The sequence below is a fragment of the Artemia sp. Qi Xiang Cuo genome, chromosome 15, assembly GCF_049724085.1.
Source record: "Artemia sp. Qi Xiang Cuo chromosome 15, ASM4972408v1, whole genome shotgun sequence".
NCBI classification, from domain to species: domain Eukaryota; kingdom Metazoa; phylum Arthropoda; class Branchiopoda; order Anostraca; family Artemiidae; genus Artemia; species Artemia sp. Qi Xiang Cuo.
Window position 1 is genome coordinate 14338470 of NC_142808.1, and position 15767 is coordinate 14354236.

A 15767-nucleotide genomic window follows, 5' to 3' on the forward strand; every position below is an offset into this window, starting at 1 on the left:
AAGGGAACAAGAATATTTTATTTTCCGTTCGAATGCATCCTCTCCCGATCTTCTAGAACCCTTATTTCAATACGATCACCCCGGGGAAGGCAAATAACAAAAAAAAAAAAAAAAAAAAAAAACACGCATCCGTGATCTGTCTACTGGCAAAGAGCAATGCATATAGTTTAAGAGATTGTATACAGTCAGCAGGTTCCATTGAAAGACAATTAATTCTATACAGAACTTGGTAAGCATAGATTGTTTTGTCATTTGACACGAGGATCGAGTTGAAACGTTAAAGAAAGCTTTTTCATTGGGGGGGGGGGATATTTTCCCTCACTCCTTATAAAAGAGTATACGCTATAGTTTCTCTTTTCTACTAATTTGTTATGCAGCATTGCACAAAATCAAATTTATCCAAAAGTGAAAAGAATTTTCCGTTAAATTTACAACCACTCCTGGTCACAAGGAGACATGTTAATAAAACATTTCTTACTTCATAATATATGAAATTATCCTAGTTAACATATTTTCCAGGAGGGGCATCTTTATCCTGACTATTTTCCTTGTTTTTCCAGTTTTTCAATCACATTTTTCACTATTTTGTCTTTTTTCCAAGTCTTGAAAATTGTTTATAAAACAAACACTCAAGAGCCATCTAGCTAACCTAACCAAACCTAAATTTATTAATATTAGCCTATTTGTATCTTTTGGTAGATGGCAGTGATGGTGCTTAACTTTCATATATAAATATCTGAAAACGGATAAATGCAGTCAAATAAGTTTAGTTTCACAATTTTGTTAAAAAAAAAATTCGTAAAACAGTGAAATTAGTGAGAATAAAGGTGCTCCCCCTGGAAAATATATTAACTAGGACTATTTTGCACATTAAGAAGTAAGAACTGTTTTCTTAACATGTCTTCGCATGGCCATGTTGTAAATTTATACCGAATTTTCTTGATCAGGTTATTCTCCCATATTTAATTTAAAACTTATAGACCCCAACGCCGTGCTTGTTTTCTTTCCAGCGGTGAATAGCTGATTTTTAGGGGAAACGGCGGCACGGCATCGAAAAATTTTAGCGTCCTGTCAATTTTTCTCCGGCGGCGTGCCGCCGGCTCACGCCGGCGATATTATTATTACTAGGAAGGAGTTTCAAATCTATTCAAAACACTCCAAGTGACACATCGTCCAAATGCCAAAAAAACAGACGAGCCTTTTACAGTCCTTTATAATTCATAGGACACGTACTAATAGTGACAAACGTAAATTTGAGGAAAACGCGACACCAGCAACAACACTCAAGAATCTGTAGGATCAATAGACTTTTTTTAAGACTTTTGAGTCTCTTGCTTTTTAATAGCGTTCACTTCCCTCCGGTCTTGTATTTTAGTGACACCCAGTTGTACTAATTTGTGACATTTTGTGACTATTTTGTGACACCTCGTTGTACTAAACCCAGTAATCACAGTACCATACTTTTCAACCATAGTGTGTGTCACAATAGTAAAGCAGCTTTTGCTATTCGTGTGCAACAGAGCACAGAAGAAGTTAGAACCCAGTTCGTTTGGGGGGAGAAGAAGAAGAACAGACGATAACTTCTTGCAGATACCTCATAGCATTTAAATTAGACCCTGTTTGGAGGTCTTAACTAGGACAAGATTTGAACAATGGAAGCCGCAATGCATGTAAATGCAATTGGCTTCTGCTTTCCATCTCCGTTGTAACAGGCAAGGGCGTCGCAACGGAGGGGGGACACAACCCAAACTGTTTTATATTCGGTAAATTTTGGACCAAAATTCCAAAACTACACGGAATCCGAGAAAAAACGGATCTTAGCGGAATCTCAGAGAGTCCAAAATTTCGATGCGATTTCAATACCAGTTCCAAGATCCAGTGGGAGTAATTTCAGAAATTTCAGTAATTCAATTTACAAGTCCTACGAAGGAAGTCTCATAGTGGTATGTCTAGTTATTAAATATAGTTAAAGTCGAATCAAAATCTAAAATCGTACTGCAAATTAAAAAAAAAGTTGATGATTACGTTGAATTTCACAAGAGATTTTAATTTTATTCTTCTGCTCTTTCCAAAATCCAAGTGAATTTTTCTCGAACGGATATGATAAAATACAAAATTCGTTAACTTTGCATTTTCGTAATTTCGCCAAATCGGCCCAATTTAACTCAAGAGAGTAAGATCTGTTTCTAACATTAAAAAAAATATCCGCTTACAAAATTTACTCTTTAGCATTGGTTAGACCTCTTATTTTTCATCTTTTTTCGTCAAAGTTGAACAGTGAGCAATAAAAAATATATACAAACTCTTGCAATTGGTTGCAAGAGTTCAATAATATACTTACAACTAAGGGCTTCCTGGAAGTACTCTGAACTTAGAATCGCTGATTTAAGCTAAATTTTTGCATCTTAGTTCAAAATATAGTGATTGAAGATAACCCCCCCCCCAGTTTTTAGCAATGAAAAAAAAAAAAAAATTAACATTGTTGTGGCTCTTTCAATACTCTCATATATTCAATCACTTTAAATCTTTGTTAATACATGACATCGAGAGGTCCTTTTATGAAGGAAGAAAAAGTTTACGGAAAAGAACACTTTGTAATCCTCTAAATTCCAAATATTTTGCTTCTTCACGATATACTGAGTTACTTAAAAGACGGAATTTGACAATCCTTAATCCAAGATGAAGTATTTTTTTCAACTGAAAGTAAAGACCAACATTAAAATTCAAAACGCACATATATTATTCCATATATAAGGGGCACTGCCCCCTCCTCAATCCCTTCCCCTTCACGCTAAATTTTTTTAGCACTTTAAAAAAGCTTCATATTTTAACTAAACTTATTCTGTTGTGTTTCAGGGGTCAGGAGGAGGCAGCCCCCCTCATATACGGAATAATTTCCGTTTTAATGTTGCTCCTTACTTTCGGTTGAAAAAAAAACCTTTATTAAAAATCTAATTTCTGATCTTTTCCACATAATGCCGGGAACTCCCCCCCCCCCTCCATTGAACACTCCTTCCGTGTAAAATCCCCCTGGGAATTTCCTCAGACAATTCCATCTGAAAAATTCTCCTTAGCCTGCTTTCATTTGAAAAAACTTATTTTTTATTTATGGTGCATAATTTGCACCTTACTGAAAGCAATCCTTATTTTGACCTGAACGTTTCTATTTCTAATAATATAAAAAAACGCCATCATAACCAAGATTACTGAAAAAAAGTGAATGTGGATTGACAGTTTGATATAAAAAAGTATACAAAATGATAGTGTTTCCTGAGAGTCTTAATAATTTTGGATTTATAAAAGGAGAAAACACTTAAAATGTATTTGTTTCCAGTAAAGTATAAATTATTTTCTGGTCTTTAGAAGTCATGGGGGACTTCGACCTTACTCATCTTAGTTTCCGCTTGCTTTGAGCTTGACTCGGTTATTTATTGTAATTTCTTTTCGTTTTGGGTTTCAATTATTTATTGATTGTGATTAGTGGTAGTCTAACACTTGGCAAATTATTTGACTTTTTTTTTTTAGCAAATCTTTGGTTTAATTTAGCTTTTTACGTTTATTTTTAAAAACTTCTTGTGTGGAATCTTTAAAAATTAATAATAAATTAGCCAAAATCTTGTGGAACACTGAAAATTAAATGTGCCTTCTCCAATCTTTGAATGGCTATATCAGAGACAATATTTGGTAATCAGATGGTAAAGGGTAATCAATGTGGTAAATGTTTTTATAATAAAAAATAATAGGATGACAACTTCTATTTACTCTGTTGGCATTTAATATGCCAACTATTTATATGCCAACTATTTCTATATACCAACTATTTCTATTTACTCTGTTGGCATATGGTGCCATCTAGTGACAAGAGACAATAAAGAATACTTAAACATTCAAATTTTTTTGCTGTTCTAATACTAGCTATTCCTCTGCACTTTTTGATATCTACTGGACATTGTCTTTTAGATAGTTCTCAAATAATTATTAACAATTCAAAAAATAAACATCATTTATAAGGTAGGTCTGTTTCTCGACAAAAATCCTATAGAGCTGGTGATTTCGTTAGTTTAAATAATCTTTGAGGTTCAGAGTTAGGCGAGACAAAACAATGTTTTAAAAATAAATATATAAAACAAAATAGAAAAAAATTGTTATATTTTTATTAAAATAAAATGTTAATTTATAATAAAATATACTAATTTTTTTTTAATTTTAAATGTTTTTTATATATATAAATACGATTTAAAATAAAATATAAAGCACAATTAATAAAATATTAGAGAAATAAAATTTAATATCATATAAAAAGTATATAATATTTTTTCATACCTTGCTTTAGTGCTACATAGTGAAGCAATGGGATGTATCCAATAATAGCCAAAACAACTATGGCACCAATACAAATTCTGCACATCCGTTTGAACACATTTCTTTGTCTTGGAACTTCTCTTCCCCTACTATCTGTCTCTGAATCTCCATTTTCTAAAAGGGCTTCTGATTCAAAATTAACAAAGTTTTTGGATTCAACTGTCTTGAACATGTCAATTAATTTGTGCTGTTTAACTAACAAGACCTGAAACTGAAAGATCTGAAACTGACTATTTATTTCGAGAGCATGCTTCTGATTCAGAAAACATACATGTTTATATATGAGAAGTATTTTTTCTTCAGTGAAAATTTCAAGAGGCTGTAGCCTGTATGGGAGTCAGGGCTGTCACATATGGAGGGGACACAACCCCACCTAATGTTTTTGGTCACTCGGTAAAAAAGAGTCGGTAAAATTGTGGCGCTTCACGCCATGATTTTTCCGACGCTTCTAAAATTCTTTGTTTGGTTCAATAAAGACCTCGAAAATACTGACGTGTCATCTACAGAAATTTCAAACTAGGTCGGTAAACACAGCAGTTTTGCCGACTCCTACCGTGATTTTTACAGATGGTGCCACAATTTTCCATTTCGTTAAATAAACAGCATTAAATAGTGACATGATATGTACCGAAATCTGAATCTCGGTTGTTAAATGCAGTGGTTTTACCGACTCTTGGAGTGATTTTACTTATCGTACTCAAAACGGATATTATGCTAATTTTTTTTTACAAAAAGTCCGTAAAAATGACCAGCCACTCGGTAAAATCTCTTGCTCCCTCCCCCGAAAATTTTGGCTAGTAAGAACCTTGATGAAAGTAAACATATTAACAACATTAACAAAAACAGTTCGATTGAAATTAAGAAAAAAAGAAGACCAGGCGGAAAAAAGACATAAGGAGCTTAACTTATGTGGCCACAGAAAGACAAATTAAAAAAAAAAATCTAAATAAAAAAAAAACGACTTAGAATGCTAAAAAATAAAATTTCGAATTGGGGACAAGTCCATTTATTAGACAGCGAAATAAAATATGAAAAATCGGGATATTTCAACCACACACACCAGTGGTCGTCATCAGCAGAAAAACTAAATCATTACAATTAAAACAAACGTATTTATACAGAACAAAATAATTACTTTCAGGTCATAAATAGTTTCTGGGTCATTCACTAGATCTGTCTGAGACAGTTCATTAACACGATTCATTCAAAGGCTTGAGTTGTAAATTTTCTTCTTTATTATTGCCTAAATATAATTTGAATTTCTAATAAAGGTGGCACAATTTTCTTCTTCCAATTGCAAATGAAATGTTATTGAATTTAGTCATATAATTTAAATAGTTCTTAAAAAAAAAACTATTTAAGGTATTCCGTCGAAAATACTTATGGTTCGTTTACACATTGCGGAGATTCATGCGGATTTAGCAATCCGTGCGGGAATTCCGTCCGTTTTCGTGCTAGAAAAAATCTCTAGCTTTCCGCAATGTTTTGGTCAAATCAGGACGTATTACGGTACCTTAGAATCTTGGCAAAATTTTTAAATGAATAAAATCATGAGTATGGATTATCAAAAACTACATGATCTTATAACTTTGGTTCAAGGCTACACCCAGCTTCTATGATCCTGCGCACCCAGGGTATAAGAAAACTAAGAAAGAACGGTGTCATTTGACTCTCTATTGCTCAACAGCTTTCAGAAGAGGGTAAGAACATAGGTCATGCTGTTGCAATAATTTGAAATCCTTGCCTTAAAAACGCAGCGTTATTTTAGCCATAGTTCGAACAGAAACGGACGGATTTCCGCAATGTGCAAACGAACCATTAGATGGCTGAGAACAAAACAAATTAAGTTTTTAAGCATTGTACTATCAACAATTTACATAATTGCAGTAGAACATTACATAAAACAACACTACCTGACATAGCATAACATAACATTATATAGTTAACCTGTTCTATTTATAAAACATAACCTAAAATCAGTTGGCAAATCATCCCCATTAGAAGTCCAACGTGTCTGATATTACAGATTGTTCTAAAATTAGAACCAATGGTCTACGAATCAAACGAGAACTTATAGCTTCACAATTTTGAAAAGAGGATTTTAAATAAATTAATAATAACATTGTTTCCCCAGTCAAAGCTCTTACCCCCCCCCCCGATAAAAAAGGAGCTTGTATTTCTTTCACATATCATAAAAAAGGAATAATGTGACTAGCAAAAGTTGTTGACTAAGACAATGAACAATATAACAAATGCAGATGTACCCTCTGCATTCTGCTACAATGTTCATATACAGCGTTACTAAATTTTCCAAGAAAAAATATGTCTAAGATTTCTGTTAATACCAACATTCTCAGCTAATTTAGTACTTGTATATGATCTTTAAGACTCAGTATCTGATCAGCAATTACTCTCAGATAATAATGATAATATATTTGAAACCTCCTTACATACAAAAATGCACTAAGAGGAGTATGGAGTAACACACATAATTAAAAAACATTTATCATCCCAAATACTAAAAATACACTAACAATTGATCAAAAACGAACAATTTCCAACGAAAAAAGAAAGATTCTCCGAAAACAACAGATTTTCCGACAGAAAATCTACGAATGATTCTGAACATACCTACTAATAATGAGTATTAAAACTAAGTTAAATTCTCCGACTACCAACATTTACCTCACTTATTTATGGATAATAATTCTTACTTCATCCACATATCATAAAACAAACCTTTTTAAAGTTCAATTCAAATTTATTGAACCACATCCGCTTTTCAATACACTGAATATTCTTGAAGGAAATATCTAGCAATTACACTTTGGTCCTAGCAGCAATAGTCAAAAGAGAGTCATCTGCAAAACATGGCCATGCTGTTTTAACATTATTACATTTACTTATTATATTCTAAAATACAGTAATATACTACAAAGATCATACATACCATGTATATACAGTAATATACATACCATACATACCATGGGTACACTTTTGGCAAAACTTCCTAATTGTCCATGAGTGGATCTTAAGTCCCAAATAAGTTTGAAATGCAGAAGAATTTGGACGGATCAGAGCCCCGTGTTTTAGCCTCTATTCAAGTTAAATTTTGAAATCGTCTGTCCCCTCTTTCTACAAAGCACTCCCTGAGAGTCTTAAACGGACCCCCAACCTTTTCCTGAGATATTGTAGATTTACTTTTCTGATAATGTGGGAGCACAAAAGTTCCAGATTGGCTTATAATACTAATAATTTTAGGCAGATATAAGATAAGAAAAATTTGTGCGCCCTCTCCCACCACCCTCCACAACACACAATTTAATTCTCTCAGTGCTTTCTGAACTTTTTAACCTAACTCCCCAGCTATTTCAGAAATATTGCACATATTTCTTACTTAGATCCTCCTTTGCCTGGAGGATCTAAGTCCACCAGGCAAAGGCAGCATATCAGATCGCCAGGCATAAGGCAGCAACATCAGATCGCCAGCTTGACCTGTCCTGTGTCTGCAGCCACAGCTCCTCCAGCAAAGGCCTTGCCAGAATTATCTCCTTTTCAAGGAATTTGCCGAGCATTGTTCAAGGCTTCCGTAACTTGCAGGATCCAGGAAGTATCCATCCCCACACATCATGTGGTAACCTTTCGTCACCCATCTGTACCATATGTCCCTAGTATATCCAGCAGCGTCTTCGAATGAATACAAGGACGGGAGCAAGGTTAGAAATACGGTAAATTTCTTCATTGGTTGCTCGCTCTGTCCATTGTACTTTCAATATCGACCTCAGACAATTTCTGACAAGTGTTGATATGCTATTTTGATAACCAGGGTAGGCCTGTGGCTATCTTCTTTTGATTTACTTTGCTACTGCATTCTAAAGAAACTCCAAGTCGTAAAGAGGCACACAGCACAGAAACCTTAAAACAAATCAAATAGGCTACTATAAGTTTTCTTTATCCCAAGACCTCACGCAAAGCAAAATTTCAAATTCCTGGAACTAAGACTCCCTGAAAGTTTCATGCCAATCTTCCAGGCTCGTCCCAGATATTGCAGACACTTCATTTTGATTCCCTGGGATGCATAGCGTCTTACAACTTATTAATTTGCTACTTCACACAGACTAAAGTTTGATGAAGAGTCATAGCTCAAAAACTTTTAGTGAGATCATAGACAAATAAATTTATACCCCCCCCTTCTTAACAATATTTTTAGTCTTTATTTCCTCCCCAAGGACTACCTGAAAGTTTCCACTCGCTTACCTAAGCTATTCCTCATTTCGCAGATTACATATTTTGAGAACTTGGGTGCACACAATATGTTTGGATGATTTGGGTGCATGCAATATGTTTGGATGATTTGGGTGCACGCAATATGTTGGATGATGACTCCAATATGTTTGGAGAAAAATTTTAGTTTTGACAATAAAAAGCTTAACTCACTCGCTATAGTGGTGAGAAGTGAAAAGGCGAAAAATTAAGCAGAAAATATTAAATATCACATGTTTCACTGGGATTTGGCTTTTTATACTTATTTTTGAGTCGGGAGGAGGCACCGTAATTAATTTTTCCCCAGGCGCCACCAACCCTAGGAGCGGCTGTATATGAAAAATCCTAAATTATTAGATTTATTTGGGCTATTGCTGCAAAACATTGACAATAAAAAAAACTTATAAGGAGACACCAATACACAGGTCTTTTCAGAAATATATCCTTGGGAGAATCACTACGGATAGATAGATTACAAAACTTATGGCTACTGCCCCTGGGGCTTCAAGAGTCAAAGTCAATTGTTGGGGCATTCTTAATAGACCTTTAAAGTCCCCAGAAAAAAAGATTCATCTCAAAATTATCATCCAATAGCAAGATGGCGAGGTGTTCAAGAATGCCAGGAGGACAAAAAGGACACAGAAGTTGGGTCTTATTATCTTTCAATCACTTTTGACCGTTAAAGGGAGCATAAAAACTTTCAATTTCGAGTTAAAGGAATTTTCTATAGCCACCTCTCCTGGTGGCCGAGGAAGAAAAACAAACAATACATGGGATACACTTTGTTCTCGTGTATTTGATACAAGGAATCCGATGGGAAAACAATTTAGTTCTGTGTTGGGGAGAGTAGTGTATTTTGGATCTGTGCTGATCCCTCCACTATCAGTGAAAAAAGAGAAACAACTGAGTTTATAGTTCATAGTTTTCCCCACAAACATTCATTTGAGATGGAGTATATTACAGAAGCTGAAATTGTTGATTGTTAAGAAATAATAGAAGTTTTTCACAGCCTAAAAGCAATTTTTTCTAAATTTACTATTTCTATATAGTTTCATAATTGTTGAATTTTTAAGCTAAAAGTTAACTCCATCTTAGCTCCAAATAATTTGACTACAAGAATATGTGTCTGAACGAGACCTAAAGTTAACTTACACCCTCTGTTGGTCGTTATTTGTGGAATTCCACAATGGTGTAGCCTTGGCCCTAGCTAAAATAGTGTTCCATGGACTTAAGTCTAAGGTAAACTATTTACTTTTATTTATTCATAGAATTTTATTCTATAGCCTGTATATCCCAGATTCAGAGTAAATTGTGGTACTTGTATGATGTACCCCCTACTGCTCAAGAAGCGAAGTTAGGTTAATCCTAATAAAATATATCTAAGTATGATAAAATATAATACTTTAGAAACAAATTTGGGCTATATATTTGCAAATTTGGGAGGGGGACGGTTTGGGGGTAAAGCACAGCAGGTCTACATTCAAAATGTGTTAACTATAATTATTCTGATATTATCCAGTGAGAATTGTTTTCTGACTTCACCCTGTCCAAATACTTTACCCTCACCCCCCCCCCCCACCCCTAATGTGAAAATATATAGCCCAAATTATATATTTCCCATCTATTCTGTCACTTCTCCCTTTCAAACAGTTCGTGGTAACGAACTGTAAGTAAGGAGCGACCCGGCTCAATGGTAACCGAAACTCTAGAAAACGGGTTTTTGATAACAATAGATATATCAAAAGAATCAGATTTCAATGCTGATATCAAATATATAACTTTCATCGCGTTTAGTGCTACCCATAAAAAGTAACACGCCTGAGAAAATTTGGCTGATTTTCAAAAAAAGGGGGAAAGACACCCTAAAAGTTATAGAACCTTAATGAAAATCACACCATCATATTCAGCGTATCAGAGAACCCTACTGTAGAGGTTTCAAGCTCATATCTACAAAAATGTGGAATCTTCTTTTTTTTACCAGAAGAAAGGTCACGGATGCATGTTTATTTGTTTTTTTGTTGTTTTTTTTCCCAGGGGGTGATCACATCGACCCGGTGGTCCTAGAATATCGTATGAAGGCTCATTGAAACGGAAATGTAGATTTCTAGTGCCCTTTTTAAGTGACCAAAAAAAATGGAGGTCAACTAGGCCCCCTCCCACGCTTATTTTTTTCCCAAAGTCACCCGATCAAAATTTTGAGATAGCCATTTTGTTCAGCATGGTCGAAAATATGATAAATATGTCTTTTAGGATGACTTAATCCCCCGAAGTACCCAGAGGGAGGGCTAAAAGTTATGAACTTTACCCAATGTTAGCATATAGTATTGGTTATTCGGAAGTATACAGAAGTTTTCAGAAGTTTTTTTTATGGTAGTGGGAGGGATGGGGGGGGAGGGGGTTATGTTGGAGGATCGGTTCATGACGGAAGTTTTCATGGGGGAAGTGAATTTGCCATGAAGGGGGCGCCGGACTTGCCAGCATTATTTATTAGTTCTTGGGCAGTATACAACCATTTTCAGGAAGGATTTTTTCTGAAGGGGGGGGGGCTAGAGGAGGGGGTTACTCTGGAGAATATTGCCGTAGAGGATGTTTCTTTGGGGTAAGGGACATGTCTATGAAGGGGGCGCCGGATTTCCAAGCATTATTTAAAAAACGAGCAGAAATTAAATAAAAAAAAAAGTTTTTTCAACTGAAATGTAAGAAGGAATATTAGAACTTAAAACGAACAGCAATTATAACGTATGTGAGGGGGTTCTACCCCAAGTTAATACCTCGCTCTTTACGCTACAGTTTTTTTAGTTCTTTCAAAAGAGCTATCTATTCTAATTAAACTGCCTTATTGATTCAGAGGTTTGTTAATAAGAAATTGTTTTAACTTTTAACGCAAAAAGCGTCTTATTGGCTAAGGGTATAACCCCCTCATATACGTAATAACATATACGTAATAAAAAAAAACAATAAAAAAAAAATAGATACGACTAAATATAAATAGAAACTTTTAAAAACGGAATTTTGATGTAAATAAATGTATCAAAAGAATGTGTTTATAATAATGATTCTAAATATATAAATTTTATTAAGTTTAGTATTACTCATCAAAGGCTACGAGCCTGAGAAAATTTACCCGATTTTTTAAAGAGGGGGAAACATCCCCTACAAGTGAAAGAATTTTAATGAAAACCACACCGTCAGATTCAGCGTATCAGAAAACCCTATTACATAGGTTTCAAGCTCATATCTGCAAAATTCTGCAACTTTATATTTTTTGCCAGAAGAAAAAATACGAATATAGAAGTTAGTTACGTAAGTTAATTTGTAAAAAAATCCATTTAGCAAAAGAAAAGTAAAATTTTTATGCAAATAAAAGCTGCATTAACTAAAAAACGATCAGAAAAAAACAAAACAAGTTTTTTAAACTGAAAGTAAGGAGCGACATTAAAACTTAAAACGAACAGAAATTATTCCGTATATGAAAGGGGCTGTCCCCTCCTCAACGCCTCGATATTTATGCTAAAGTTTGACTCTGTCTCACAACTTTATTTTTTAAAACAGTAAAAAAATTTAGCGTAAAGAGCGAGGCGTTGAAGAGGGGACAGCCCCTTTCATATACGGAATAATTTCTGTTCGTTTTAAGTTTTAATATCGCTCCTTACTTTCAGTTTAAAAAACTTGTTTTTTTTTTTATTTAATCCTCACACTAAGTTGAAAGAAATTAGCAAAATAAACCAGTTTACAGTGTGTCAAGGGACTAAAAACTTGAATAGTAGAAGGTATATCATACATGTACCCAAATTGTGTTTACAAAATGCTGTCTAGGCGTATGATAACTATCTTACATGAAATATATATATATATATATATATATATATATATATATATATATATATATATATATATATATATATATATGTAAAAAAAAACAGGTTTTTTTTACTGAAAGTAAGGAGCGACATTAAAACTTAAGACGAACAGAAATTATTCCGTATACGAAAGGGGCTGTCCTCTCCTCAACGCCTCGCTCTTTACGCTAAAGTTTCTTACTGTTTAAAAAAATAAAGTTGTCAGACACAGACAAACTTTAGCGTAAACAGCGAGGCGTTGAGAAGGGGACAGGCCCTTTCATATATGGAATAATTTCTGTTCGTTTTAAGTTTTAATGTCGCTCCTTACTTTCAGTTAAAAAAAACTTGATATTTTAATTCAATTTTTGAACGTTTGCGAATTAATACAGGCTTTGATTTTGGCTCACCGTACATGAATTATTAAAACATAATTTGCATATTAATTTTACTTGTATTTGGTTAAATGGCTTTCTCGAAAGTTGTTTAATTTTATTTACGAACGTTTTTATTAGTAATAAATATACGTAACTTATGAATTAACTTACGTCACGAACTCCTGTAGTCATATATTTTTATTACGTATATTAGGGAGTTCGCCCCCTAGTTAATACCTCGTTCTTTACGCTAAAGTTCGAATTTTGTTCCAATTCTTTAAAAATGACCCCTTTATCACAAAGACCATTAATTAGAATAAATAGCTCTTATTAAAGTACTAAAAAATCTTTGGCTTAAAGAGCGAGGTATTGAATAGGGGGCGAACCCATCATCTACGTAATAATTTATGTTCGTTTTAAGTTTTGATGTTGCTCCTTACTTTCAGTTGAAATTTTTTTTTTATTTAATTTCTGATCGTTTGTTTAAACAATGCTGGGAAATCTGGCGCCCCCTTCAGAGAAATGTCCCTTCCCCAAGGAAATATCAGTAGAAGTGACCCTAAAGACCCCACGCGACACCCCTGCTGCCACCTATAACTTTTTTTACATAATTCATGGATGATTATGTGTGTAGGTCGATTTATTTGATGTTTTTTATGGTTTCTGTCAGTGAGAATTTGAAAAACAGGAATTTTGTCACATTTATGGATGGTTTTATGGTTTTTGTCAGTGAGAATGAAAAAACAGGAACTTTGTCACTTTCATGGATGTCAACAGCAATTTATGTATGTTTCATGGTTTTTGTCAGTGAGAATGGAAAAACAGTATTTTTCTCACTTTGCTGTCAGTCATTAATCAAATTGTTTCCGGGCAAAGTTTAGTAATGTCTGACAGGTACTGCTCCAGGAATAGATCCAAGTCATTAATGTCTTTGCCTCGGGAACAGTTCTACTGGTCGAACTCCAAAGGATATTAATAACCAAAGGCCATGGAAACAATTAGGCAAGAAACATCTTAGCGATGAATTGTTTTAGCTTGCGAGAAGGTTTCCTATTAATTTGAAATGCGTTAGCACAGAGATGCCAATAACAAAGGAACACGCTGAATTTGCGTTTAGGGATTATTTGGGCGAAACCGTTTTAGACAGGTTATGGAACTATTTCGGCGAAACAGATAGAGACATTTTAAAAGAAGATTTTTGAAGAGATTTTAGAAGAGAATTTAAAGGTGAAACTCTGTGGTCGTTATAATACACAAGTTTCATTTGAACAGTGTTGTGAGGTCCTCTAACCCAACCCCAAAGGGTTCCAATCCTCCTACCCCAACCCCGAAGGAAGCCCCCGGTCCTCAAAGGCCCCCCAAGCTCCCAAAGGCCCTCCACCGGTCCCCAAATGTCCCCCAGGCCCCCAACTGCCCCCCGGACACTCAAAGGTCCCCCAAGCTCCCAAAGGGCCACCGGCGCCCCCAAAGGCCCACCCCAGACCCTCAACGGCCATCCCCGGGCCCCCCAAAGGCCCATCGAGTTCCCAAAAGACCAACAGGGTCCCAAAGGCCCTCCACCGGTCCCCAAATGTCCCCAGGCTCCCAACTGGCCCCCGGACCCCCAAAGGCCCTCCACCGGCCCCCAAAGGTCCACCAGGCTCCCAAAGGACCAATCGGTCCTCAAGTGCCCCCCAGACCCCCCAAGGCCCACCCAGACCCCCAAATGCCATCCCCGGACCCCCAAAGCCCATCCCCCGGTCCCCAAAGGTCCCCCCGAGCTCCCAAAGGACCACCGACCCTCAAGGGACCCACAGACCCTCAAAGGCTCTCCCCGAGCACCCGTCTGTCGTTGATGTGTGTTGTCTGAAACCTATGATTTGGGATGTGTAGTTTGCTACTTCAGGCTTTTCTGAGCTAAGGTTTCCTAGTATTTCCTAGGTGAATGTTGTCTGAAACCAATAGTTTGGGATGAGTAGTTTGCTATTTCAGGCTTTTATGAGCTAGGTTTCTTAGCCTATCGTTGGTGTGTGTTGAGTGAAACTTATGATTTGGGATATGTAGTTTGCTATTTTTGACTTTTCTGAGTTGGATTTCTTAGTCTTTCATAGGTGTGTGGTGTCTGAAACCTATGATTTGGGGTGTGTAGTTTGCTATTTTCGACTTTTCTGAGCTGGATTTCTTAGCCTTTCATGGGTATGCGTTGTCAGAAAATTATGATTTGGGATATATAGTTTGCTATTTCAGGCTTTTCTGAGCTAAGGTTTTCTAGTATTTCGTAGGTGAATATTGACTGAAACCAATAGTTTGGGATGAATAGTTTGCTATTTTTGACTTTTCTGAGCTAGGTTTCTTAGTCTTTCGTTGGTGTGTGTTGACTGAAACCGATGATTTGGGATATGTAGTTTGCTATTTTTGACTTTTCTGAGCTGGATTTCTTAGTCTTTCATAGGTGTGTGTTGTATGAAACCTATGATTTGGGGTGGGTGGATTGCTACTTTTGACTTTTCTGAGCTGGATTTCTTAGCCATTCGTAGGTGTGTGTTGACTGAAACCTATCGTTTTGGATGACTAGTTTGCTATTTTTGACTATTCTGAGCTAGGTTTCTTAGCCGTTCATAGGTGAGTGTTGTCTGAAACCTATGATTTGGGATATGTAATTTGATATTTCCGACTTTTCATAACCTGATTTCTTAGTCTTTAGTAGTTGTGTGTTCTCTGAAACCTATGATTTGGGTTGTGTTTATTGATATTTTTTTGACTTTTCTGAGCTTGATTTATTAGCCATTATTAGTTGTGTGTTGACTGAAAACTATGATTTGGGATGGTTAATTTGCTACTTTTGACTTTTCTGAGCTGGATTTCTTAGCCTTTCATTGGTGCTTGTTTTCTGATACCTATAGTTTGGGATGACTAGTTTGCTATTTTTGACTTTTCTGAGCTAGGT

The 15767-nt window shown here is 35.5% G+C and overlaps 1 protein-coding gene across 1 annotated transcript in view; it reads right to left on the reverse strand.

The window, feature by feature from the left end:
• LOC148943361 (beta-1,3-galactosyltransferase 1-like) overlaps window positions 1-15767 on the reverse strand; it is a 42335-nt gene that overhangs the window by 13787 nt on the left and 12781 nt on the right. Inside the window, exon 2 of the mRNA XM_089101381.1 lies at window positions 4324-4567. Coding sequence (XP_088957507.1) covers window positions 4324-4534 — 211 coding nt within the window. The 5' untranslated portion in view covers window positions 4535-4567. The remainder of the gene's footprint in view (window positions 1-4323; window positions 4568-15767) is intronic.